General features: G+C 47.3%; 1 protein-coding gene across 5 annotated transcripts in view; it reads left to right on the top strand.

Annotated features, from left to right (window-relative positions):
* Positions 1–27,995, top strand: part of ITPR1 (inositol 1,4,5-trisphosphate receptor type 1) — a 160,342-nt gene that overhangs the window by 63,565 nt on the left and 68,782 nt on the right. For 3 of the 5 annotated variants that reach the window (XM_088171225.1, XM_088171224.1, XM_088171228.1), the window contains 21 exons: positions 2,637–2,826; positions 3,898–3,959; positions 5,689–5,830; positions 6,779–6,932; positions 7,730–7,917; positions 9,438–9,576; positions 9,751–9,805; positions 10,206–10,371; positions 10,472–10,642; positions 11,560–11,625; positions 12,313–12,450; positions 13,913–14,038; positions 14,424–14,624; positions 16,225–16,476; positions 17,010–17,135; positions 17,813–17,941; positions 20,835–20,955; positions 21,983–22,167; positions 22,351–22,499; positions 23,377–23,488; positions 26,817–26,843. In XM_088171225.1, the coding sequence (XP_088027351.1) occupies positions 2,637–2,826; positions 3,898–3,959; positions 5,689–5,830; positions 6,779–6,932; positions 7,730–7,917; positions 9,438–9,576; positions 9,751–9,805; positions 10,206–10,371; positions 10,472–10,642; positions 11,560–11,625; positions 12,313–12,450; positions 13,913–14,038; positions 14,424–14,624; positions 16,225–16,476; positions 17,010–17,135; positions 17,813–17,941; positions 20,835–20,955; positions 21,983–22,167; positions 22,351–22,499; positions 23,377–23,488; positions 26,817–26,843 (2,899 nt within the window). The remainder of the gene's footprint in view (positions 1–2,636; positions 2,827–3,897; positions 3,960–5,688; positions 5,831–6,778; positions 6,933–7,729; positions 7,918–9,437; positions 9,577–9,750; positions 9,806–10,205; positions 10,372–10,471; positions 10,643–11,559; positions 11,626–12,312; positions 12,451–13,912; positions 14,039–14,423; positions 14,625–16,224; positions 16,477–17,009; positions 17,136–17,812; positions 17,942–20,834; positions 20,956–21,982; positions 22,168–22,350; positions 22,500–23,376; positions 23,489–26,816; positions 26,844–27,995) is intronic. The other 2 variants (XM_088171226.1, XM_088171227.1) reach the window with 2 other exon arrangements.

Here is a 27,995-nt window from a genome sequence, read left to right as displayed (position 1 = left end):
GGCTGTCTGGGGAGCTCTGGGAGCAAAGCTTCTGTTCCATGCACAAAACACCTTAGAGAGGGAGGGTGAGGTCTCTGAGCAGTGAGAGCTGAAAGCACAGAGTTATTCATAGTGAGGAATCCAAGTATTGACATGAGCCAGTTTAAACTAACTTTTAAAAATTAGTTCAGGCTTCGAGTATGTCGAATTTCCCAAGCACTTGGTGCTTGGTTTCCTGCTGTGGGTGTTGGAAGAGCCCCTGCAGGTGACCACTGGGCTCCCTGTGTTCAGGGGCCACTTGGGGACTGCAGGATTTGGGTGTGTAGGTGGCTTTGCTTTTGGTTTGCAAGAAGCCACAGCTCTCCTCTGTGCCTGCTGCTTTCTCTGCAGGCTCTTAGTGGTCCTGAGTTGGCAGCAGCACAAGCAGGAGGTGGTGCTGGTGGCCCAGGCTGGGTGTGGAGGGAGTGCAGGGCTGTTTGCACAGCCCAGCCGTGCTCTGGGCAGCTCTGACACCAGCCGTGTTTCCAGATGACTTGACAAGACACCGAGTTCTTGGCACAGTGGAAGGTCAGGTTGCAGCCCAGACCAAATTCCTGTGTCTGGGTTATAAACCCCTGAGAGTCATTTGACAGACTCAGTTGTGGCAGTGCAGAAAGCACAACTAGATTGTTTGTTTAAATAACCATTTTATTTTGGATTCTCTCTTCCATTGAAATGATTCTTGCAGGAGAATTCCTAATACCTGATTTTATTTGAGCCTGTGGGAGCTCAAAAGGAGGCCTCTTAGATAAAAGTTTTTTTAAACATATTTGCTTTCAAAGTAGGTATATTGCTGGTTTTAAATAGAATTGATAATTTTTGGTGTGTATATATATATTGGTATAACAGTGGTAGTATTATTTTTTAGTTTACATTGTGCAGACTATGTACATGCTTAAGCATTTTTAAGCATAAACACGCCTCAAAGAATGGCTTGGGATCTGGTTTGGTAAAATTCCCTGAGGACTACTGAAAGTGAAAGGAATCTGCCTTCAATTCAATCTTTTCTTTAGGAAGCCTCCCCCTTGAGAGTGCTGAGCAGCAGCCTGTGGGCACTGCTGAGTGCTCTGGGGCTGAAGGTGAATGATCAGCCTGTGCTTGGGCACTAGTGAGGGGCCAGGGATCAGTTCATGGGCTGAAGAGCTCAGGACTGGAGCTGAGTTTTTCCCTATCAGTTATCTCCCTGAAGGGAGCAGAGCTCAGCAGTTGTTTGATCAGGTTCCTGATTTCTGATCAATCTGTGCTGTTACCTCAGGGCCAAGTGTGGCTTCAGCATCTGTGAGAAGCATTTGGCCTTACACAGCTTTGAGTTGCCTTAAGTGTTGTTTGCATTCTGCTGTAGCTTTTATAAAATACATGATTTATTATTTATTATTTCCTCTGAGGGTGCCCAGCGCAGCTGTGGCTGCCCCTGGATCCCTGGCAGTGCCCAAGGCCAGGCTGGACATTGGGGCTGGGACATTGGAAGTGTCCCTGCCATGGCAGGGGAGGCACTGGGGCATCTTTCAAGTGCCTTCCAACCCAATCCAAACCATTCTGTGATTTTATGATATTTATGTTATTTATTCTATGCTAACTTATTTTATTGTTCCACTGTTTGCTAGTGTTTGATGAGTGCTTTATTCTTTCCACAGTAAGGCAGGAGCTGTATTACTAGACAATATAATATTATTTCTATTAATACATTAGTATATCAGTATACTTTATATATATTTATATCTTCTTTTTATGTCTTTATGGTTTATATTTATTTATGGTTTATATATCTTTTTATGTATATAAAGTATACTTTACATGTACCTATATGCTTTGTATCTAATACATAAAGCACATTGTATATATTTATATGTTTTATATGTATCTATGCTTTATATAGATATTTTTATGTACATAAAGTATACTTTATATGCTTCATATACTAATATACATATATACTATACGCTTCATATCTAATATATAATGTATATTATAATATATTATCATATAATAATATATTATAATATATTATATACTATTATTATTTTATTACAGTATATATTATTATATTATAATATATGTTATTCTATTATAATATATTTTTCTATTATGATATATATTATCATATTATGATATACATTATTCTATTATGATATATATTATTCTATTACAATATATTATTCTATTGTGATATATATTATGATATATGTTATTCTATTACAATATATGTAGTATAAAGTACATTATATATATTTATCTATACTTTACAGCACACAAAAAATCCAACCACAAGCTTCAATCCCCCATCAACTAAACCATTTAACATCCTCCTTATTTTGTTTTTTTCCCCCTCCCTGCAGGTACCAGCTGAACCTCTTTGCCCGCATGTGCCTGGACTGCCAGTACTTGGCCATCAATGAGATCTTGTTATTATATATTATTATGTATTGTTATATTATAATATATTATTCTATTAGTATATATATGTTATTCTATGACAATATCTGTCATATAAAGTACATTATATATATATATTTATATATAGTTTACAGCGCACAGAAAATCCAACCACAAGCTTCAATCCCCCATCAACTAAACCATTTAACATCCTCCTTATTTTGTTTTTTTCCCCCTCCCTGCAGGTACCAGCTGAACCTCTTTGCCCGCATGTGCCTGGACCGCCAGTACCTGGCCATCAACGAGATCTCGGGGCAGCTGGACGTGGACCTGATCCTGCGCTGCATGGCCGATGAGAACCTGCCCTACGAGCTGCGAGCCTCCTTCTGCCGCCTCATGCTGCACATGCACGTGGACAGGGACCCCCAGGAGCAGGTGACTGCAGGGGGCTGCCAGCAGCCTCTGTGCATTGTGACACTCTGCTGCATCTCAGCCATCTGGAGTTTCGGAGCTTTCCGGGCACACATCGCCCTGGAGCTGCTCTGGAGCTGAAGCTGTAGAGAAATAGGAATGAGAAGTTAAATGTCGGAGTTGCTGCTTTGGGATGGTCGGGACAAACTCAGCCTCTCTCTTTATTCTGGTCTTAAAGTTTGCAGTTTATTTCATAGGGCCCTGCTGGGAACTGCAGCCACAGCTCAGAACAGGGCAGAGAGAGGGATAGAGTGAGAGTAAGAGAAGAAGCTTAAGAAAGTAAAAACAAAGAGAACAAGAGCATAAGAGAGAGATTTTCCCCTTTACAATCCATTAAATCTTCTTCTATATTGAATATTCTAATTTCCACTAACCAATCTAATACAAGATACAAATTCTTTAACGTTTGCATGCAACCTATAGGAATCACTACATTACCATGTTTTACTGCTTTTCTTATCTCTAAATTTTACCTGGGACCCTTCCTGCCATGCCTAGGGAGGATGTCTGTTTGTTTTTTTGGTATTGGCAGCAATCTAACATTATCTAAACAAAGGGGCCTTCAGGCATTCAGTTGCTTTCAGCCACACAGTCAAAAATTGCTATCATTTCTATTTCACCTATATTTTCCATATTCTCAAAGTCTTTTGCTAGGCACTCGTATTTATAAGGTTTCCCTAATTCATCCTTCCCAACAGTTAAAATGTCTCAAATGTCTCATAGGTTAAACGTGTGTATTTTCACTGGGTGATGAGTTTGGGACTTGTTCTACACTGGAAATTTGTGAGATCTTTTCTTTGCTTGCAACATTGGCTCTCTTGTTTGCCTGTGAAAATCCTTTTGTTTGGTAAAAACATCTTTTGTTTGAGGTGGATTTATCCTTTGCTCTCTTCCAACTCACTTTGCTCTTTGCTTTTTAGTTACTCAGACTGGCTCAGCAACTCTTTTCTTCTATATCAAAACCTGCTTTCATTCCTATAGAACCTTCTGTATATCTGCAAAACTCCTCTGTTAAATTCTCATCCTTCCCAACAGGTGACCCCTGTCAAATACGCCCGGCTCTGGTCTGAGATCCCCTCTGAGATCGCCATCGACGAGTGAGTGCAGCCCTGCCTCTGCTGGGGGGTTGGAACAATCCTCACACAGCAGCCCTGAGGTTGTTTGTACAAAAATCCAACACCCCACCTCGTGTTGCTGAGAATTAACTGGGGGTCGGTGTCTTTCTTCAGGCAGCACTGACAGAACGAGAGGGCACAGCCTTAAGTACCAAAGAAAAATAGGTTGGATGTTAGGGACAAGGTTTTTACAGAAAGGGTGATGCACTACTGGAATGGTCTGCCCGAGGAGGTGGTGGAGTCACCATCCCTGGGTGTGTTAAAACACTGGATGTGGCACTCACTGCCATGGTTTAGTTGATGTTTAAAAAAAAAAAAAGACTGGATGTGGCACTGGGTGCCATGGTTTAGTTGAGGTGTTGGGATGGGTTGGGCTTGGTGATCCTGAAGGTCTCTTCCAGCCCAGTAGTTCTGGTTCTGTGAATAAGCTCCCTGTGTCTGGGTGATGTGACCTGGGCTGGGGAGAGAGGGTTCATCTCTTCTCCTGCTTCATTTGGTTGGAGGAGAACCTCAGAATTATTAAGCTTGGAAAAGCCCAAGTCCAGCATTCTCCACTGAGCCACGTCCCCAAGTGCCACATCCACACATCTTTGGAACATTCAGGGATGGAGTTTCCACCACTGCCCTGGGCCCCCTGCTCCAGGGCTTCACCACTGTTACACTAAAGACATTTTCACTAAAATCTCTCTGAACCTCCCCAGTTTGAGGCCGTTTCCTCTGGGTGTGGTCCCCTCTCGTTTGTCCTTATGGGAGCTCACCACCAGCAGCAGAAACAGTGGGGGAGTGGATGCTCAAACAAGGACACATTCCTGAGCTTCCAGTGGAAATCCTCTGGCACAAAGCTCAAAAACCTACACAGAACCACAGCTGGAGCAGGCACATGGCTCCTTGACCACTTGTATTAACTCTGTAATTAATAATTCCAAATTTATAGTACTCAGCTGTTCGTTTTGAGCTCATTTTTTTCAGTTGAAGAAAATGAACACCTAAAATTGGTGTTACATGTTAGGAATTTAAGTCTTGTCGATGTCAATACTGGTATTTGGTGGTTTCTTGTATTTCCCTCCTTGCCAGCCTGATTTTCTCTGCTGAGAGATGCAGGAGATAAGAAATCAAATGTAAAAGCTGAGATATAAAACCGAATGGCTTTAGCTCTGGCAGAAGCTCACCAGTGACAAGTGATCAAACAGGAAGCAAAAGTCTATTGTGGGAGGTGCTGGGATTGTCCTTCTCAAAGTCACTCTGCACATACTGAGAAAAAAAACCCTAGAATTTAGATTAAAAATTAATACCTGCTTTGCATATATATTGGATTTATTTGGAGGAAAAATGCCATCCCCACTCAGCCTGTCTTGGCCACCCGTTCTGCTCAGTGCTGCACATCATTTGTCATTGTTTCCACTCAAATAATGAGGGTTGCCTTTTCTGGGTTTTTTTTTTTTTTGGGACAAAATTATCTTTCTTTTGATTTCCTCAGATATTTTAAAATAGTACCTAATGAGCATATGGGATAATCCAACAAAAGCCAGGAAATTCTGGTGTCAGTGTCCTGTCTCCCTCGTTTGGATAAATTATTTACCAGCCTTTAGCTTTTCTTAGGTTTTGACAAACCAATGAAAAATTGTACTGGGGGGAAAAGAGCCCTGTGTGTTTGCATGCTAAGTTTTGTTTTGTTTTCTTTTATGTTTTATTCTTTTTTTCCCCTCTTCAGCTATGATAGCAGTGGAACTTCCAAAGATGAAATTAAGGAGAGATTTGCACAAACAATGGAATTTGTAGAGGAATATTTAAGAGATGTGGTGTGTCAGAGGTTCCCTTTCTCTGATAAAGAGAAAAATAAGCTCACTTTTGAGGTAGTTATCCAGTTCTGATTTTATCCTATTCTTTTTTTTTTTTTGTTTTGTGGAATGTTGGTTATTTTTTCAGCACCAGGTAGTTTAGTAAATAATGAGTGTAATTAGTGAGTGCTGTGCCTCAGTTGGCTCCCTTCTCTTTGTGCAAGTAACCCCACTGAAATTTGTGAGTTTGCAGTGATGGTTCTTGAAATACAATTAATGAATGTGAGTTTATGTCTGAGGTTTGCAGCAGCCTTGTTTACTCTCCGTGCTCTCAGTGTTATTGCAAAGCCAGGCTTTACTGGAATAAATATCTCAAAAATTAAACACTGTCTGCATGCACAGAGAGTCTCCAGGGCTTATAGTCATGTTCACCAAGAGGAAAAAGTGTCCTGTGACTTACTGACCTGTTAAAATAGTCTCTGCAAATAAAATGTGGCAAATCTGTGCAGCAAACAATCGTTAATTTAGGAAAAGCTGTGCTATTCTGTAAAAAATAACAGTTGATGTAATCTACTTCTGATAATGGGGCTACATTAAATATTTGCCCTGTATGTGATATTTTTATGTGGATCTTTAGGGGGTGGACTTGTGGGGAAATTTTATAACTTGGAAGGTACAAAGCTCAGCTTTATGGCTGCAATACCTTTTTTTGTAAGACAATGATAAAAATTATCTGTACCTTACCTCTAGTCTTACCCTGTTTTATAATGAGACAAATAATCTGATTTTGTAGCTCTAGAATCTCAGTTGCAGATTCAGACATTAACTGCAAGCACTGCAGTATTTGTAGGCAAGTAGAAAACTTTCTGATGTGATGTAGAACCAGAGAATCTTGCAGAATTCCCAGATATTATCAAATATGACCCTCAGCCAGGTTCTTGATCTTGTCACTGTGTTAAGACAACTTGACTGTGATAGCAAAATGTTTAGTATTAATCAGGCTTTTTATTGTTATTTTGGTAGGTTGTTAACTTAGCCAGAAATCTGATATATTTTGGTTTCTACAACTTCTGTGACCTCCTCAGACTAACCAAAATCCTCCTTGCTATATTAGACTGTGTGCACATCACTACCATCTTCCCTATTACCAAGATGGCAAAAGGCGAGGAAAGTAAAGGTAAGGCTGGAGAGTAGGACAGCGAGTTCCTGGGTGGCTCTGGTTCATCTCAGAACGGCACTGTGGGGTGCAATGATCAAACACAACATCCTGAGCTGGAAAGGACCCACCAGGATCATCCAGCCCAGCTCCTTCCCTGCACAGACACCCCAAAATCGCACCCTGGGCATCCCTGGAGCTGTGGCAGCCTCGGGGCTGTGCCCATTCCCTGGGGAGTTTGGGCAGTGCCCAGCACCCTCTGGGGGAAGAACCTTTCCCTAAAATCCAGCCTGTCCCAGCTCCAGCCACTCGCTGGGTGCTGTCCCTGTCCCAGAGCAGAGCTGGGAGCTGCAGCCCCCGGTGAGGTCTGACCTCAGGGTGCTCTGCCCCATCTGAACACACCAGGTGATCTCAGCTGCTCCTCATATCACTTCTCCTCTACTCCCTTCCCCATCTCTTTGAGTGCTCTCTAGCATCTTTAGATCTTGCATTTTGGCCCCCAAAACTGCCTCCAGGACTGGAGGTGAGGCTGCCCCAGTGCAGAGCAGAGCAGGACAATCCCCTCCCTCCCTGGCCAGCAATGCTGTGCTTGGAAATCTCCTTTCTGTCCGTGGCTTGGCTGTAAAGCTGAGTGGTGCCTGTGATGGGAGAGGGCAGGGGGCTTCTCCAAGTACTGCAGTGCTTCTGTTGGCTTCCCCTGTCCCCAGGGTGTGGATGTGTAATGTTGAGACAATTTCTCTTTGTAGGATGTGGCTGGTCCTTGCCCTGTTCGTGCAGTCCCATTAACCACGCTAACCCTCGCTCTTTCCTGTCTGAAGGGAGCAATGTGATGAGGTCAATCCACGGCGTGGGGGAGCTGATGACCCAGGTGGTGCTCAGGGGTGGGGGGTTCCTGCCCATGACTCCTCTGGCAGCTGCCCCCGAGGGGAATGTCAAGCAGAGTGAGCCAGAGAAGGAGGACATCCTGGTCATGGACACCAAGCTCAAGATCATCGAGATACTGCAGGTACCACATTGCTGCAGCTTCTCGTGCATTAATTGTGTCCTGCTGCCTCTTGGTGTGTTTCTGACTCTCCAGCTGGGCAAGTCTTGCAAGGGTGACCTTGTCAGGCACAGGGCTCTCAACTTGCTTGTGACCATATTGTGCCATTACTGAAATAATTTGTTACAAGAGAGTTTGCAGTAGATATTTGTGTATTTAGCAATGATTTGTGAGTATCTGACTTGAGGCAGAGCTGTTCTTTTCCACCCTATTGTCTTCCCAATTTCTCTGAGTCTGCAGGGCCATCTGAAGTGCCCTGAGGAATGGGGAGATCTCCAGACTCCCCTTGGCAGAGCCATCAGCCTGGCATGTATTTGCAGCATGCACAGCCAGCCTCTCTCCCTTCCATCTCTGCTTTTCTCGCTTGCTCACCCTTGTCTTTGGGACACACACGTTTTTTCATTATTGACTCAGAATTGCTGTGCTGAAATGCATGTAGGAGTCCTTTTTGTGCTCAGTAGCTCCATCAGTGAGGTCCTGGGGGTCAGAATGCTGCCAGAGCCCGGTGGGTGAAGGCAGGAGAGCAGCAGGAGAGCCGTGGTGTTCCTTCCCCATGCCCCACGGGAGGCTCTGCCCTTCCCTCAGCAGCAGATGCAGCACAGGGGAGGCTCCATTCCATCCTTGCACCATTGCTAATTTTGGCTGGAGCCAGAGCTTCTCTCGTGGCCTGGCATGTGCAGGGGAATATTTCAGTGTGCCAGGGTTCCCTGTTACCAGGGGCTCTTCAAACTGGCATTGAACATTTTCCCTGAAGGCTCCAAGAACTCGGAGTTTTCTTGGCTTTGGAGCTCCTTCCTCGAGAGGAAGACCATGGAGAAGATGCTCTCTGCTAGGCTGGAGGTTTCTCTGGCACCAGCTGGTGCAGCCCAGCTGAAGTGGTGACTTGTATGGCACAGGCTGGCTCCTGGCAGCTCCTGTGCTGCCCCTGTGTCCCAGCACCCCGGGAGAATTGCAGCACGTGTTGGGGATGGAGATGGAAATGCTGCTTTCCTTTCCTGGGGGACAGGGGGAGGATGCCAGCATCACACAGGAATGAGGCACCAAAACTCTGCCAAAAGTGTTTTACTCATCAGTATTTATTGTGTGTGTAGCGTGCTCGTTGAAATCTCTGGAAAATATTACTGAATTCTGAGGGTTTTTAAGGCAATATTTGCATATCTTAGAAAGATGGAATCCCAGAATGGTTTGGGTTGAAAAGGACCTTGAAGTTCATCCAGTTCCACTCTCTGCCATGGCAGGGACACCTTCCACTACCCCAGGCTGCTCCAAGCTCTGTCCAGGCTGGCCTGGGACACTTCCATGGATCCAGGGGCACCCACAGCTTCTCTGGACACCCTGTGCCAGGCCCTCACCACCCTGGGTAACTTTTCCAGGATAAAACCACATCTCTGCTCAGTTGATGTTGCACGTTGGTAGCTCTGCTTTGTGTGTGAGTTAGAAATGCACAGATAATTTCAACGTTTTTCCTCCTTCTGTATCATCAGTTTATTCTGAACGTGCGGTTGGACTACAGGATCTCCTGCCTGCTTTGTATATTTAAACATGAATTTGATGAAAGCAATGCCCAGATGTCTGAATCCCCCACTGGAAGCAGTAGCCAAGAAATGCCAGCTAATGTACCAGGTGGGTTTTTTGGCAAGGAATGAGGTGGTGTGGCTTAGGGAAGACTCTGGAATCTTCAGGATGCTAATGTGTGATTGTTTCAGGTCTCCACTTGCCATTTGAAATGTTTTTAAGCTGGAGAAACATCTCTGCTGCCACTCTGACCTCATGTATTTGTGTGGTTTATGTTTTCAGGAGCCCTGGACTTTGAACACATTGAAGAACAAGCTGAGGGCATCTTTGGTGGGAGGAAAGTATCTCTTCACAGGTGCTAATCGAGGGGGAGTCCCCAGGCTGGGGGGCTCCCAAGGAGTGGGGACTGGGACAATGGCTGCCACAGCTCCCCAGGCTTCATTTCCCTAAAATGGCTTTGGTGCAGCTCAGAGCGGGGTCCATTTGGATCAAAAACCAGAAATAAGGAGCAGGGGTTCTTCAGCCAGAAGCATCATCAGGGCAGGGCTCTGTGGTGTGGGTGAAAGCCAAGGTGCAGGATTAGTGCATCTCAGCTCGATGCTGCAATAAAATCTCAGTACAATTGCCCCCCTTAATTAAGAGTAAGAAAAAAAAGGTTTTCTGCCACTGCTAAGAGGGCTTAGAACCTGCTGGGACCCTCAGTCTAATGTGCTGCTTAACTCCTGCTGTGTTTCCAGTGAGGAGAACACCCCTCTGGATTTGGATGATCACGGGGGCAGGACTTTCCTCCGGGTGCTGCTGCATTTAACAATGCATGATTACCCTCCCCTGGTGTCTGGTGCACTGCAGCTGCTCTTCAGGCACTTCAGCCAGAGACAAGAAGTCCTTCAGGCTTTCAAGCAGGTACCTGTGTGTTTGGAGAGAGTTGTTCCTCATCTGGATGTATTTATGGCAGCTGAACCCAGCCCTTTTTGTGCAATTAATGGCTTTGCCTCCCTGTAAGGTTCAACTGCTCGTTACCAGCCAAGATGTTGACAACTACAAGCAGATCAAACAAGATTTGGACCAGCTAAGGTCAATAGTGGAGAAATCTGAGCTCTGGGTGTACAAAGGCCAAGGTCCTGATGAGGCCATGGACAGTGTGCCAGGTGAAAACGAGCACAAGAAGAAAGAGGTAATTAGGTCGTGTTTGTGGGAATTTGGGTGGGTATTTGGGCGGGTGTAGCTGCTTTCAGAACTGTGACAAGGCCCATCTTCCCAGCACACTGCCTAGGTGAGGTTCTCTCTACTGCTTTCAGCTTGAGGCAGGAGTGAGAGGGGAACTTGAGCCAGGTGATGCCCAGTAGCAGCCACTGAGGTGTCACCTTTAGGCTCTAACAGGGCTGGTTTGGGTTTGCTCTGGCTCCCCAGCTGGGTCCTTTCAGCACTGAACGATGGCACGGGATTTGTGCAGTCCAAAGTACCTCCAGTAAGGTAAGGGCAGAGCTGTGAGCTGCTCAGGTGATGCATTTGGAGTCATTAAATGACAGCAGACAACTGTGCTTTATGTCTACCTGATAACACAAGATTTCCCCACTGTACTCATCTGGCTTAGAACTCTTTGAACATCTTTTGCTTCCATGTAATTTGCAATCAAATAGGAGAGATTGGATGAGGGGATCCAAGAAGCAGTCCCCGGTTTAGGAACATTTATTGTTGGAAGTAAAAGCAAGTAATCCACTTGTTGCTTTTCTTGTACACTTTGCTGTGAGGAATCTCTTGGTATTTGTGCAGTGACAGTTTAATAACAATAGAGAGGGAGAGAGAGGAAGGGGTTTTTTTCTGAGGGGAGACTTGATTAGAGACAGAATGCGACAGGCAAAGGACAGGAGGTTGCTGCTTCTGAAATCATCCCTCCCTCACCTTATTTTGTGTCCTAGAGGTCAATGTGACTTGACAGGATAATTGTGTGTGTTTCTCTGAGGCTGTCAGAGAGCTGGAGGATGACAGTCCTTCCCAGGAGGAGAACGGGCTCTATCCTAGAACGGTAATTTTAGCCTTCATGTAGACAGTAGTATAAGCTACTAATAAATTGTCTGATTTTATCCTCAGGAAGGTCACAGCAAGTCTCAAAAGCCTGAAAGTACTAGCAGCTACAACTACCGGGTAGTAAAAGAGGTAAAACTTTGCTTCTTGATAGTTCACTGGAAGTGTAAATGAGTAACAGAGCTCTGGAGAGCTGCAGTCAGAGGGAGGCACCCAGGAAAGTCTGAGTCACTCTGCCATTGTGGAAACTATTTGCTGAGTAATAACAAATCCCAACTTGAATGAGAAGCCAGGATAGAATAAGCACGACGTGTGTATTCTTTCCTTAAGAATGGATTAGTGAGAAGCGACGTTCGCTGCTGTTTCAATGGTAACACAATATTTTTATTGTTAAGGACTGCAAAGGCAGTAAGCAAGGGGAGAAGCCATTTAATTTGCCCTGTCCTGAGTACCTTGCACTCAAAGCCACTGTGCTGTTGAAATTTAATGTAGAAAATACCAGCTCAAGAACGTGCTGTGGTGCTGGTGTGGTGTGAGCTGAAGGTGTGTCTGTGGTATTGGGTTCACTCGACATGGCTGAGTTGTGCAGGAGCATAGAATCTCAGAACTGTAGAGTGTCCTGAGGTGGAAGGGACCCACAAGGATCAAGGAGTCCAGCAGCCCTAGTCAGATGCCACGGATGGAGCCTGGGCCACGAGGGGCTGCCTGGAGCCGCCCTGCTCCGTGCAGATGAGTTGGTCCCTGTTGGTGCTCTCTGGGACCTGGCGTTCTCTGGAAGAAAAGCCAGAGTTGGGGCTCTAAGGCCAGTGTCTCCTGCAGATCCTGCTGCGGCTCAGCAAGCTCTGCGTGCAGGAAGGGGCCTCGGTGAGGAAGAGCAGAAAGCAGCAGCAGCGACTCCTGAGGAACATGGGAGCTCACGCCGTGGTGCTGGAGCTGCTGCAGATCCCTTACGAGAAGGTGGGGCTTTGTGTGGTGCTGACAGCCTTTTCATACCTTCTCTGAATCTTCCTGAGCCTCCTCCCTGTAGACTGGATGCACAGAAGCTGGTTTGTGTAGCCCCATAGTCTATAAAATACCCGTGCTCAGAAATAACGAGCTCAGACAAACTCTGTTTATTTTATTTATTGAATATACACATATGTACTATTGCCTGAAGAAACACCATGCATCATACTTCAGAATTAAGGCTCAACTCTGAGCTTTTCGTGTGAGGCAGGTGTTGCCTTGAGGTTAAGCTGTGTTGATGGGAGCAAGCCCCTCATTGTGAGGCTGCTGTGTGAGCATCATCCCGGGAGCAGGGAGGGAAGGGAGGGTGCCTGGTCCCCCAGGGGTTTTATGAGCAGCAGATACAGACCCTCCCCCAGCTGTAGAGTGCTGAACTCCCCCTTAGAGGTGAATAAATACCCACTGGCTCTCCAGGTGAGGTGTGCTGCTCCCAGTTAGCCATGTCAGGGCTAACACTTGCCAGATGTGCAGGTTGGAGCCCGCTGGGCCTGGGTTGTGCCTGTGAGCCTGCAGAGAACCAGGCTGTGCTGACACAGCACACCCCAAGGTCCTCACATTGGCTGCTCATTAATCACAGGTGACAGGTATTTATCAGTACATTTTTCCTGGTCACTCTGCTGTCCTTTGTTCCAAACTCATCAAGTTTCTGAGAACCAGTAATTCTGCACAGGAGCTGTGATTAATGTTAATTCTCGCGGTTTCTTGCATCATATTTTGCTAAGAAATCGGCAGCAAAAACACCCTTCAACACCTTTCTGTCCCCTTCATGTGAATGTGCATTGGACAGGCAGTGTGGAAAGGGGTTTCACCCTTGGAAATATATGAAATTCCTTACAAATAAACACAGGCAGTAATTTTTCCAAAGCGCGGCTTCTGCCATCAGTGGGCTGGGAATCCACGCTGACATCAGAGGAAGGGCCCTGGTTCCTCAGTGGTGCTTGGAAGGCTGCAAGGAGTGTGGAGGTTCCAGTAAAGATAAATGGGGCTGAGCTGGTGCAATAGCAACTTTCCATCTCTGCTTTGCCCCGAGCTCCCCGACCGTGGCTGCAGTGGAACGTGGCAGCTCTCCTGGGCAGCCCCGAGGTGATGATGTGTGGTTTGGCCAAGGGGCTGGGATGTTCAGCAGTGCAGAAGTGACTAAAGCACGTTGCTGGCAGGCCTGGCTGTGGAATAGGCACTTTTAGAGAATGAACTACTGTAATTTCTATTATGGGCTTGATTTTTGACGCTCTCTGGAAGCGTGGAGCTGGCCCAGCTCATCCCAAATGTCTGTGAACTGGGTGGAGGTTTGTTTTCCTTCGGGGTGTGAGAGACGTGACAGTTCCCTTGCTGGAGCTGTGGCTCATCTTGTGCTCACCTCAAGGTGAACCTTTGGATTCTTTTTAACCCCCTTTTCTTTGTCATGCAATCCCAGGCTGAAGACACGAGGATGCAGGAGATAATGAAGCTTGCACACGAGTTCCTGCAGAACTTCTGTGCTGGGAACCAACAGAACCAGGCTTTGCTGCACAAGCACATAAACCTGTTCCTTAACCCAGGGGTAAGAATAACCTCAGACTGTGATTTATTATTTTGTTCTAGCAAGAGAAGGGACTGGATTGTCCTTGGTGATACTTCTGGGGCTGTTCTGTTGCAAGATTGGTTGAAGAGGTCACATTTTGTTTCCATTCTAAAGTCTCAAAAGTTGGCAAGATGTTTGTTTAGGGCAGTTTCGGTGTAGAAAGTTCAAGAGGCTGAAGTGGAGTGAAAAATAGGCTGAGATAGGAGCAGTGGTGTTGAAAGCTGAGCTCCTGAGCAGAGTTCCCTTCAGCCCTGCGCCTGCAGCAGTGCTGGCTTTACCCTAACCTCAGCGGGGATGTGGTGGGTTGTTGATTTTCTGATTTTTTTTTTTTTTTTTTTTTGCTCCCTTTCATCCCCTCCATCAGATCCTGGAAGCAGTGACAATGCAGCACATTTTCATGAACAACTTCCAGCTCTGCAGCGAGATCAACGAGCGCGTGGTTCAGCACTTCGTCCACTGCATCGAGACTCACGGCAGGAACGTTCAGTACATCAAGTTCCTGCAGACCATCGTCAAGGCAGAGGGGAAATTCATTAAGAAATGCCAAGATATGGTAATGGCTGAGGTGAGAGCTGCAGAGATTTGCAGGGTCTGAACAGAAGTTTGCACATAGCAGTTGGTGAACATGACAAATTGATCCTCTCGCTTCGGGGACTGCCAAGAAGCTGACAGCTCTCACCGTGCAAAAAGAGCATTGCAGCTCCCAGGCAGCTCAGGCTTTTTGTGACCAAAAGCTCTCTGAGTTCTCTTGACTCACAGGTGTAACAAGGGGTTGGCTATTAATGGCAGGAGTTACTTCCCAGGCCTCTACACGGCAGCATGTAGGTGGGATTATGAAGCAAGTGTGCCTTTGCCTAGGAAAATTGGCTTGGAGAAAAGTAGTTTAATTTCAAGATCACTGCAACAGAAGGAGAATTTCACCACGATAGCGTTTTGATGGGAATTTTTTATGAGATCGTAGAACCACCATGGAATCACCTTCCACTATCCCAGGGTGCTCTAAGCCCGATCCAACCTGGCCTTGGGAACTTCAGGGATCCAGGGGCAGCCTCAGCTGCTCTGGGAAACTGTGCCAGGTCCTCACCACCCATATTTTTCCTGCTGTCTGAACCCACTCTCAATTGGAAGCCATCCCCTTTGTGCTGTCTGTCCAAGCCCTTGCAGATACTCTTAGCAAGATGTACTTAATCATCTGTTCAAAGGCTGAAGGGGGAGACATGAGGATTGGCTTTAGGTGTGTGGGGAACTGGAAACTGGGGCATCAGGATAAAAGGGAGAGGTAAGAGAAGGGTGAATGAATGCCTTTAAGTGGGATACTGGATGGGATCTGTTTGGCAGATCTGCACATCTGATGGAATGTTTTGGCCTCCTCAGCAGGGGGAGCCCCAGGATCAGATTTGTCATATCTGGCTTTTCAGCATCAATCCTGATAGGTGGATCAAAAATCTTTCATATTTTCATATCAAAACCAACTCCATGAGCTTCTCAACACTTAGTTGAGTGTGAGATGCTCAGCATGGAGATTCCCCGGGGTCAGCAGCTGCCCTGGGGGTTTTCCTCTACATTTTATCCTGCTGGTTTTCCCAAACCCTGTGGGAGGACAGCCCTGGATCCCTCCAGCTGTGTGTTCTGCAGTGGCCAGCCTGGAGCAGGGCTCAGTTTGCTCCATCTCCTTCCCTTCCTGGAGCTCCAGGAGGTCGGAGCTGCTCTGAAATCGTGGCCAGCCAGGTGTCAAATGTGAAGCTGATGGAAATCTTCAGCGTGTGATTTAAGGTGTCACTCCCTGGCCTTGGAAAAGGGCTGGTGTGTGTTGGGAAGGGTGGAAGGAGTGAGCCCTGCAGTCCTCCCATCCCCTGTGCCCTGGGCAGCTCTCCAGCAGCACAGAGCTGGCCACAGCTGCCTTGGAGTCACCCGGGGTGACAGACGGGAAATGGAAAGGCACAATGGAAAGTCACAAACTTCTTGGCACAGCTTCTGGCTAAGCAGGCAGCTGGACTGGCTTTGGATTTCTTCAGTGCTCCAGAAGTGGGCATTTAAATGGGAAATGTGCCCTGGAGCCCTGTGTCCCTGGGGACGTGCAGTGGGGACAGCCCTGATGAAGGGGGTTCTGGGGGGATCCCAGGCTTTGCTGTGCTGATGGAATGTTTTCCTTGCCCCTCATGCAGCTGGTGAATGCAGGGGAAGATGTGCTGGTGTTCTACAATGACAGAGCCTCCTTCCAGACCCTGGTGCAGATGATGAGGTCGGAGAGGGACCGCATGGATGAGAACAGCCCCCTGATGTACCACATCCACCTGGTGGAGCTGCTGGCCGTGTGCACAGAGGGCAAAAACGTCTACACAGAAATCAAATGCAACTCCCTCCTCCCTCTGGATGACATTGTCAGGGTGGTGACCCACGAGGATTGCATACCCGAGGTGAGGGCTGACAGGAGAGCTGGGCAGTTTGTGTTTGAAATGTGCTGGGTTTGGTGAGAGAGGGTTGACACTGCTGAGTCTGGCCTGGCAAGGGGGTGGGTACAGGTGGGCAGCGAGCTGGGAACCTAAAATCCTTCCCTGCTGCTGCTGTTGACACCCCCAGCCAACCTGGATAGTCAACTTAAATCCTTTTATACTTCCTCCTTACCCTGAAAGTGGGAATGTGATGCTGTACTTGGTTGTTTTATAGGGTTCTTGAGGCAGAGAGGTTTATGGATGTGCTGCTAACCTTGAACAGATGGTTCTGCAGAACTGGAAATTATTATTATGCTGACGTTTTGTCTGCAGTAATCCTGGTGGTTTTTTATTGGATGGTGTCTTGCTATTCATGGCATTAAATTTCACCAGTGTTTAAGTAAAAGGAAGAAGTAGAATTCCAAATGATCTATGTAGCAGTTTTAATGTGCCGTTATATTCATTCATGCCACCATTCAGGTTTTTATTTCTTTATGAAGTATTTTCTCTACTTTTAGGTCAAAATAGCATACATCAACTTCTTGAATCACTGCTATGTGGACACAGAAGTAGAAATGAAAGAGATTTACACCAGTAATCACATGTGGAAGCTGTTTGAGAACTTCCTGGTTGACATCTGTCGGGTAATGTATCTGCACCAAGGAACTGAATTCACAAAGCTTAAAAACCTCTTTAATCCAGAGCAGTCAGGATAAGACATCCCAGTGCATCAAGGCAATAAGTACCCTGAATACTCTGTTCCTGCAAATATGTGCCTCCTTCTCCTTGTGCCTGTGGATTTCATTAGTCATATTCCATGGAACACATTCATATTTTCCTTTTTAAAAGAAAAAAAAATCCAAGCCCAAACCAAAGCTCAGTGAAGCTCCACACCCTGCTCCTTTGTCCAGTGCCTTTTCTGTCCTGCCACCTGGCCTGCTTATTCTGGCCAGGATTGCTGAGCTCCTTCCTGAGCAGCACTCAGCGTTTTTTGGCAGGTCAGGACAGCTTGTTTTCCAGGCTTGGTGTTTATTTGGCCATATGGCTTTTTGCCTGGGATTCCAAGTATTTCCCCATACGAAAGCATTACACCTCAGTCCTCCCCATCCTGCTCTTGCTTCCCTCCAAGGCACTGTGGTTTTTTTTTTTCCCTCCCCCCAGCCCTGCTCTGTCAAACCAGGAGCAGCTCTGGCTTTGCTCTGGCGTGGGCTGGAAATGCAGAGCCCCAGTGGTGTCACTGAACTGCTGGGACCAGGACAATGTGAAACGGGGCAATTCCAGTCTCAGCTGCCTTGCTGAGCTGCTCTGGTTTGTGCTGCAGGCCTGCAACAACACCAGTGACAGGAAGCACGCAGACTCCATCCTGGAGAAGTACGTGACCGAGATCGTCATGAGCATCGTCACCACCTTCTTCAGCTCCCCCTTCTCTGACCAGAGCACCACCCTGCAGGTGGGGAAACACTCAGACACACACAGGGAGAGCCCTGCCAAGGCTCCCGTGTCCATTCCACTTCAGTGCCATTTACCAGTGCTAAAGAAACACAGGGCAGCAGTGGTGGTGTAATTGGGGAGCAAATATGTCACTGTGCTTGGTGGCCAGATGGGGGAAAAATACGTTAGGTCACACTACAAATGTTCTTCTAGAAAAGCTCAAGTGTCACATTAATTCATCAGTGCATTCAACTCTGTGCTACCTCCAAGGTCTTTGGTAGAGATTTGTTGTGTGTCATTGAATCCCAGAATGGTTTGGAAATGTTGGAAGGGACCTTAAAGCACATCTCATCCAACTCCTTGCCATAGATATCACAGAGGGAGCAAGGGTGGGTGATTTAGGACAGCATATTTTACAAAAAATCCTAATTTCCCTTTGAAAAACAAAAAAGGATTCAGAACAAAAATCCAGAAGCTCTTGCTGTATCTCACTGAGTAGATTTTTGCCTAGTTCAAAAGTTGGGGAGATGTGAAGGAGGAGCTTGGCACACTTGTGAAGGGCAGAAGGCAGAGATTTGTACAGCAGAGCAGCAGTGTCAGGATGTTGCCCTAATATTTCTATTTGCACAGAGATAACAATGTTGGTTTTTTTAATCCATAAATAACTTTCTGGGAGGGTGTGGGTGGAGTGGTCAGGTGTCTGGCAGCTCTGGCAGGAGGTTGAGAGGGGCAGTTGTTGAAACTTGATGCAACCTGGTAGTGCCAAAGGCAGATGTTTGCAGTGCAATCTCCAGGTCTCAAGGCTCATCCAGTCCTGCCCCTGCCAGGTCTGTGCCCTCAGCTGAGTCTGAGCAGTGCAGCAGCTGCTTTACCCTCTCAGGTGGCTTCAGTTGCTGTTGCCCATCAAAGAAGTGAGAAATGGAGACTGTGGCCTTGTCCCCGGGCTCTGCCCTTCCCTCTGTGCATGTACCTGAGCTGCCCTGCTCTCACTTGTCATCTCTGAGATGCAGAATTTGAATACACATCTTGCCATGCTATTTTAGCCATCTGTTAATGTTATATCAGCAGTTTTTCTTTAGTTTCTCAATCTCCCCCTCTGTCTAGCAGGATGAAGTCACTTGGTTCACCTCTTTTCCCATCTCAGTTGATAGATCTGCCTTGTCCTAGATTCATCTTTCCTCTACATCTCCAAGTTAAAAGCAGTTTCTCTCCCTTTTCCTGCCTGTCAATACTCTTGTCTATACCCAGAGATTCTCCCTCTCAGGAGCACAGTCTGTTGTCCCACCTGCCAGGTGTCCATCCCTGCTCCAGGTGGGATTTCCTCCCCCTGAGGTGCTGCAGGTGAGCTGATCTCTGTAGCCAAGGGATGTGGCCACTCTGCTCTGGGTTCAGTCCCTCCCTGCCCTTCCTGCTGCACCTTCTCATCCCTTCCAGCCTTCTCTTGCCTCCTGCTCCTTCATGTCAGGGCTTGTTTGGCTGAAATTCTTCCTGCCCTGAGTCAGCCTTGCTGGTTCAGGGAACACCTTGTCCATCCATCATGTGGTTCAAATCATAGAAAATGAGGAGAACACAAATCTCCTGGCACAGGACAGCTGCCCACAGCTTCTCTTTAACAAACACTGTTCAGCCTATTTGCCTCCCAAGGCTGCTGCTGCCCCAGGTTTCCCTTCCCAAATGCAGTTGGAGACATGAGGGACATGGAGTAAATTTCCTATTTGATTTATTGACCTTATTTAAGCAAATGAGACGTCTTAAAGGCTTTTTAAGGCCAAAAAGTCTTGAACTGAAAGGAATATGTGGGTGGTTTAAATCCAAACATGCAGGTTATTTCCAGGGCCCTGGGTGAATGCTGCTGTTTGCCATGGTTTTTGGTGTGTGGCTTATTTCCAGAAAGGATAATGGATATTTGCCTCTTAGCAATTTTGGGGGCTTGAATTTTGGTTCTCCTCTTGTACATTGTGTAATGGTGTTGGATTTAATTCATCAAATAGATTTAATTAGCTAATAGATTTGGCTTTTTACTCTAACTCCGCTTTTTTTTTGCAAACAGGCTTTACTGTTGGCCAGAATAAATGAGGTATTTTTTTCCCTGGCTCCTCAGTCCTGTGGTGTTTGCACTGTGGTGTAGTTCCTTTAGCTGATAGAAGCATTCCATAGCTAGTGGGCACAGGGTATTCCCTCTCAGATGGAAATATTTAAAATGCTCTTTTCTCTACAGGTAAAATGTTTTCTACTAAGTAATCACTGTACAAAACCAAATGGAGTTTTGGTCACTGTTGTTGGGCAGCTGCAAAGGTGAAAGAGCAGAGCTCGTGGGCTGGGGTGTGTTGGAGCAGCTCACCTGTCTGTAGTGGAAGATCACCTTGTGAAATTCGGGGGTGAAAACCACACCTTGATTTTGGCTGATCCATAGCAGCTGCAGCGTTTGCCACTAACCACTGCCTGTGTTCCACATGACACACAGCTGGTTTCTTTGTCAATTGGATACCAGCTAATAATGCTTGGAATGAGGAGTTTCCAACTCTGGAGCTGTGCTGTCACACAGCCAAGTCCCATTTACCTGTGGCCTCTTGAGTCAGCTGCTGGTCAACACTAAAAGAGGAATCTGTGTGCCAGGGTTGCTGATAGCTCTGATAAAACAGATGAAGGTGACTGCTCATTTCCTTTGCTTAGTCAGGCCTCAATTACCAGGGCTTTCTGCTGCAGAAGCTCCTGTTTCATGTTTCCCTTCCAGCCTTGGTTCCCACCCTTCCCATCCAGTTGCCGATCCCGTGCTAGATACCCTGCTGCCACAGGAGTTGCCCAACGAGTGGTGCAGAGCAGTTAGGAGGGCCTGGAGAGTGCCAGCTGAGCTGGGCTGAGCTGAGCCCAGCTCAGGGCGAGGCTGTGACCGTGCTGTGCTTGCTTTGCAGACACGGCAGCCCGTGTTCGTGCAGCTGCTGCAGGGCGTGTTCAGGGTGTACCACTGCACCTGGCTCCTGCCCAGCCAGAAGGCCTCTGTGGAGAGCTGCATCCGGGTGCTCTCTGATGTAGGTAAGGACTGGGGGTGAGCAGAGCTGCCTGCTGGGACGTGGCCAGCAGGGCTTGCTGCTGGTGTGCCATCCTGGCCCAGGGACAGTGCTGTTCCTGTCCTGCAGGTGCCACCTGGGCTAACTCCTGGTCCAGCCTTATGCTGGTAGGTCATCAGTGGGTGTTGGCACTGTCACCTGAAGTGCTTTCTCTGTCTAACCTCAAAAGTCCCTGCAGCAGGGAGATGTTTTCATGCAGTCACTGAGGATGGAAAAGCCCTCCAGGATCATCGAGTCCCAGCTGTGCCCCATCCCCACCTTGTTCCACGTCCAGGAATTCCTTGGACAACCCAGAGATGGGGATCCAAACCTCCCTGGGCAGTTCCAAAGCCTGACCACTCTTTCCATGAAGGAATTCCTCCTGATGTCCAGCCTGACCCTCCCCTGGTGCATCTGGGAGTGCCCATAAATTTGCCATTGTCCACAAGAGCAGCTTGTACTGGGTATGAGGTCAGGTTCTGCTGCTGTGTGTCCACGTGTTCCAGAACGAGTTTTTGGGGGTGTGTGTTTAGGGACAGATTCCTACTCCCACACTTGAAACAACAGTAACAGCTCTGAGGTGTGGAAGCCTCTAAACAATCCTGCACAGAGATTGAGAACTGCCCTGTTTAAAATGCACCCAAAGAGCCATGGAATGGTTAAGGTTGGAAAAGATCCCTTCCAAAAGGTTGTGAGGTCCGGGTGCCAGCCCAGCACCACCACTGTGGTCCCCAGTAAAACATGAACTCAAGTGCCACGTACAGATATTTTTTGACCACCTCCCTGGGCAGCCCTTTCTAATGCTTTGCAACCCTTTCTGTGAAAATAAAATTTCAGTTGTCCTAGTTTCCTAATGTCTAATCTAAACCTTCCCTGGTGCATCTTGAGGCTGTTTCCTCTTAGCCTGGGAAGGAGAGTTTGTAGAAGGAAGGAATCGCACAGACCTTTGTCCTGGTTTTGTGTTGGTTCATGGGCTCAGGCTCTCAGTCCCCACTGATTTTTGCCTGTTGCAGCCAAAAGCCGAGCTATTGCAATTCCTGTGGACTTGGACAGTCAGGTGAACAACCTGTTCCTGAAATCCCACAACCTGGTGCAGAAAACTGCCATGAACTGGAGGATGAGCGCCAGGAACGCCGCCCGCAGGGACTCGGTGCTGGCTGCCTCCAGGGACTACAGGAACATCATCGAGAGGTTACAGGTGAGTGCTCAGCTCCCCTACCTCCTGCAGGGCCACAGCATCACTGAAAATCTCTCCTGACCAAACCCTGAGATGTTTTAATTTATCCACACAGGACAGACCTTAGTAAAATCGTTAGTAAAATTAATTCACCCATAAATGTGTGTCAATGTTTGTTTCAAGCTGGCTGTGGTTGTTTCCTAGGACATAGTGTCAGCCTTGGAGGATCGCCTGCGCCCTCTGGTCCAGGCAGAGCTCTCAGTGCTGGTGGATGTGCTCCACAGGCCTGAGCTGCTCTTCCCAGAGAACACAGATGCCAGGAGGAAATGTGAAAGTGGAGGTTTCATTTGCAAGTAAGTTGTCTCAAAAGTCTGGCTTTTTTGGCTTTTTTTTTTCCAATATTCCCATTCCTTGTGGAATAAGGCCCTCTTGCCCAGCTTGGTAAATACTTGATATTCTCTGAAATACCTGTAAAAATCAGTATTTTGTGATATGGTCAAGGCAATTTCTTCTTGGAGAAGAGAAAAACTGCCTGTGGGAATGGGGAAGGACTGGTTGATGTGTTCTCCCAGTTAATGCTTAAAAATATCTGTTTGCTGCAGGATGCAAATATCATGAGCAGTTGTAGAAATGAGTTAAATTTGGAGCTGGTCCAGTTACTGATACCTGCCTTCACCCCAGGAATGTTTGTGAGGTGCTGGGTGAATACATCAGGGTCAGTTGTTGTCATGGGCATCAGCACAGCTAGAGGGAAGGAAAGGGGAGGATGGCAAGGTCATTTACAGGGCAATTCAGAGCAGATCCTGCTTCTCCTGTCACCTCCTGGAGGAGTGGGCTCTGAACAGAGGCTGTGGAAGCTGGGCACTGAGTTAATCCCAAGTGCTGAGTGGGATGGATTTGGGATTGCAGCCTCCAGAGCTCTCAGTCTGTTTTTTAACCAAGTGGAATAGATTTCTTCCTGTTAACTGGGTTGTTCTGGAGGTCCTGGATCCCACTGATTCCTTGCTGCCTGCAGCCAGAGGGATTTTTTGGCTCTTTTCCTGCCCAGGTTCCTCCACAGCTTTCCCTGGTAGCTGTCAAGTGTTGCTCTAGAGAAAACACTCCAAACTGGTTGTGTAACAGGATGATGATAAACCTTATGTTTGCAGCATAAACCAGTTAAGATAAGCACATATATCTCACCTCATTTTTAGAGTAGTTGCACTAACCTGATTGATGGCTTTTTTTCAGGTTAATTAAGCACACAAAGCAGCTGCTGGAGGAGAATGAGGAGAAACTGTGTATTAAGGTATTACAGACGCTCAGGGAAATGATGACCAAAGATAGAGGCTATGGAGAAAAGGTAAGGTACAGTCCATCATTCTCTTAAACACTGCATTTATTCAGTAAGGGAAAACAGAACTCCTTTTCCAAGCTGTTTTGTGTGTGTAAGCACTTCTAGACTGGAGCAGGGACAAAACATTTTTAGTGAACTAATACCTTTCAAATCATATTAGAAGTTAAGCTTGTTTCTGTTGCTTTTCTACTTGAGACTGGCAAGTTTAAGTCTAATCCCTGCAGTTGCAGGCACTCTAAAATACCAATTTTGTTACCTTTTTCTGAAGGCTGTAACCTCTTTATCTGCTTCCTGGGTATAGGTGACTCTTCAGGTCATGTAACCTTGCAACAAGAGGGTGTTTTGTAGTTAATTTGAATTTGTGTACAACTGAGTAATCTTGTTGTGATTTATAGATGGAAACTCTCTGTACACCCACCCATGTTTCTTCTTTCCCTTTCCTACACACGACTCTTGACTGGTTGAGAGGAACATTTTTCTGTAGGTACAGAGACCTACTCTTTATTTCCAGCAGGAGAGTGTGCATGCACCCATATGTTTGTGTTTCTAGAAGTGGTTACAGTCAGCTGAGGCTGGGATTTGGAGATTCTCCTGGAATTCTGATCAGCTGAGGTTCTTCCCGTGGCACCCAGTGGGTTCAGAGGAGCACACCCTGCAGTGGAAGTGTTAGGAGCAGCTGGGACTGGGGGAAGCAGTGATGTGGAAGAGCTCTCACTGCCCCTGACAGGCTGTGCCCAGGAGCAGATGGTGCCTCAGCCCAGTTCTTCCCCCACTGGTGGGTTTGGAGCTGTTGCCTTGTGCTCAATTCACAGCAAAAAGGGCAAAAAACTTCAGAGATCAGAGTTTCATAACAGCAGGAATCGTTTGTGGCAGCTGCCAGGGAGGGAGAGGCTCCACAGGCAGAGGAACCTGGAGCATCCTGGCCAGCTGGGAATGTCAGCAGGAGCAGGACGTGGTGCCAGGGCTCTGGGCAGGGAGCAGAGCAGCCTGGCACACATGGGTGTGCACGTGTGGGCTGCTCCCAGCACAGGCAGCAGGAGACTCCCAGGAAAATGCCCCAAGGGTAGGGATGGCCAGGGCTGTGCTCCCTGCCCTGCCAGGGAGGCTCTTCCCACGTGCTGCCAGGTGCCAGCCCAGCTGCAGCTGCTGCTCTGCTGCCTGGGCACTGCCTCACTGTGCAGCAGCAATGGTTCTGGGGCAATTCCCTCAGCTGCAGGAAAGCAGCACATCCCTGTGGGATTGATAGGGAAGGGCACAGCTGCAGGTGCCAGCTTGGAGCACATTGTCCTTCTCTGCCCATGTGGCCAAATTCTGTGCTGGGACATCACCTTCTGTCCCCTCCTCAAGGTCCCTGCTCTGAGACATCCCAGCTGGCAGGGGCTGGCTTGGCCTGCAGAAGTCAATCCCTGCTCCTGGGAAAGGAGTGGCACTGGTGATCCTCTAATGAGTGCTGCTATCTCCTGATGATCAGCACTGGGGGTGAAACACGTTCAGGGTACCCAGAGATCACATTTTACATTTCTCCAGCAGATCAGTGTATCCTCTCCTGTTAAAACAGCCAGGAGCCACTGTCCCAGGTCACCCTGAGTAATAAAAGCAGTGTGTGATACACATTGTATATACTATACACCAGTGAAACCCCAGTCAGAGCTTTGAGAGTTTTCCTTATGTGTAATCTGCCACTGAGAGATTTTCCAAAGTGGAAATGAATTTCTAGGAGTTTCTTAGACTTTATTCTGCTCACTTGGATGAAGCAGTATTTCTGGAAGCTGCAGTTAACATATCTTGCACCATTCAGACCACGGAGAACCCCACAAGATGCTAAAAAATCTTCCAAGTGTGGCAAAAGCATTAATTTCTGAAGCAGTGGCTCAGTTACATAAGGAGTCAGGATATGCCTGCCTGTGAAGTGATTTCTGAGTCGGAAGAAGCAGCTGATTGCTCACAGTAGACTGTCAGTAGTAGTAGAACAGCTTTTGCTGTCTGGCTGTGAGCAGTGCAGCCACATTTATTCTCCCTTGTGACTCAGAGAACTGAATTTAGTCACCACCTAAAAGGCAGCACCTTTTGTTTTTAAAATCATCCTGTAGTATAACCAAAAAAAATAATTTAAAAAAAAGGGAAAAAATCCCTCTTACATTGTAAAAACCCCACTGCAAATCCTGGAGTCCCTACCTAGAAGTGAGTTGCATACATTGAGGTGGCAGAACTCGCCCCTGTGAGCAGCTCGTTGACCTCACAAGCACAGAACCATGGGAAAGCTTAAAGATGACCCAGTTCCATCCCTGCCACACCCCAAGGTGCTCCACCCTGACCTTGAACCCTTCCAGGGATGGGGCAGCCACAGCTTCTCTATCTGGGCAACCTGTGCCAGAGCCTCCCCACCTTCACAGGGAATAATTCCTCCCTGACATCCCATCTAACCCTTGTCTCCCGTGCAGAGCTGTCAGTCCCTGCCCTGTCCCTGTGCCAGGGCTCTCAGCTGTCCCTCCATGCCTGTGTGCAGCCCCAGAGCTCTGGGGAGGTTCTGGCAGTGCCCGTGGTGCTCACTGGGCATAAGGACGCTGACATAAGGATGGGGCTCCTCCTGTCCTGCTGACTGTCCCACATCACCTCACCCTGCTGGCCCTGAGCAAGGTGGGCAGTGCAGGAGGACCCAGGTGTGCTCCTGTCACCCAGCACCTCAGTCCCACAGCTGGGGCTCCTCAGCAGCGAGCAAAACCCGTGGGGAGAGCACAGATGTAGAGCAGCCTGTGGGAAGGCTCAAATTTTTCCATATTGCTGAAGACTCCTCGCTTGGCACGCGCTCAGGATGGCTCAGTGACGGGGAGCATACTGTGCAGTATTTAATAGGCACAAAACTGCTCTACATTGACAGTGTAGGCTAGACCCAAGCTTTTCACTGTGCTGAAACATGTCATTCATGCACGTCTCTAGCAGCTGACTCGCCTCAGCTCTGCAGGACTTGCATTGGGAAGCTCCATTTTTCCTCCCCGGAGTGGAAATGCAGCCCCTGCACCGCTGCTGCTGGTGACACTGCCGTGCCCAAGGGTGAAGTGCTTGGCTCTGGGTCAGCCAGCCCCCGTGGTTTGTCCCTGGCACAGGAACAAAGGCAGGGTACAGCCTGCCTCCCAAGCTGCCTGGCACAGCATTCCCAGCCGTGTCTCTTCCCTAACCCCTCACTGGCAGATGTTCCTCATGCCCACTGCAAAAATACTGTTGGTTTGCAGCATTAAAGTGTTAAATGATTTATAAGATCCTTACGTGAAATTTATGTTTCATTTCTCTTACTAATCCTTGCTTTCAATTCTTCCCCTTCTCTCTTTCCCGGCAGATTACCATTGAATTGGATAATGCTGAGGTTTTAATTTTATTTCTTTTCTCCAGTGTTGTTTCTATGGTGTTTGTTTTACCAGTAGCCCTGTGATCTGTCCTGTCTCTGCAGCACTGAGCGTTCTGATCTGTGTGCCTGTGTCAGTGAATTAGTGGAGTTTTCAGTCTGCTGTGTGTCTGTCCTGGGAATGGTTACCATAACTAATTCCATGTGTCATTACTTGGAATTTTAATGCAAATGGAGTTATTTTTGGTGGTCTGCAATCAGGTGCTGCCGTGGTAGATCCCGTGCAGTTTAGGATCACACCTGGAGGATGAACTGCTCTAAGCAGCCAGCATTTAGCACTTGGCCACCATTCCTGTGCTGTATGTGAAGGGGTTATTTCCTTTTGTTTGGAAAGCTAAATAGTGAAGTTTAATTGTGTTTAATAGTGAGGAGCTGGAAGAAGGTGGGTGCAGGGGAGAGGGGGCAGGTCCTTGTGCAGAGGTTGTGCTGCTGCTTTTCCCAAAAAAGGTGACAGTCCTGCAGCTCTGGAGCATTGCTGTGCCTCAGTGGGGTCTGGGTGTGAAGCCACAGGCAGTGGGATGGGTGGTGTGGAACCCTGAGGAATGGCTGGCTTGGGAAGCTGTTTCTGGGTGAAAAGCCCTCTGTGAGGGAGAACTTGGAGTTGAAGTGAAGTGGAGCTTTCCAAGGACTGTGAGAAGCTGAGTGTCTGGTCGGGGCAGCAGCTCAGGGCGGAGGGAGCTGAGCTGCCTGTGCTGTGCAACTTCCTCATCAGCTCAAAAAAACCCTGGTGTGGGTGTGGAATTTGCATAAATGTATAATACTGAGAAAGTGATTGACTGGCACCTTATTTTACTGAAATACCACGGAAAAAAGAAATATTTTCCTCTCAGTGCTTTGTTTCCTGTGTTCTCTCCCAAGCCAGCCTTTTATTTGGAACAAAGCTCAACCACTTAAAATGTCTACAGCATTTCTGACCTTTATTTAGTGGAGTAGGTAATGAAATCTACAGAAAGCAATTTACAGTGTGACTTGTTAATTTTGATGTTAATCACCTGAATTCACTGGGTAAACTTCATTCTGAAAATGAAATATTTGGAGACCTTGCCTGTTGAAATGGGTTTGAAAGCCAAACTATTTGCCACTGAAGAAGACAAACACTGTGCACATCACCCA

The sequence above is a fragment of the Sturnus vulgaris genome, chromosome 11 (assembly GCF_052056855.1).
Source record: "Sturnus vulgaris isolate bStuVul1 chromosome 11, bStuVul1.hap1, whole genome shotgun sequence".
Taxonomy (NCBI): Eukaryota; Metazoa; Chordata; class Aves; order Passeriformes; family Sturnidae; genus Sturnus; species Sturnus vulgaris.
The sequence above is the reverse complement of the archived record's forward strand: the minus strand, read 5'-3'. Positions and strand labels throughout refer to the sequence as shown.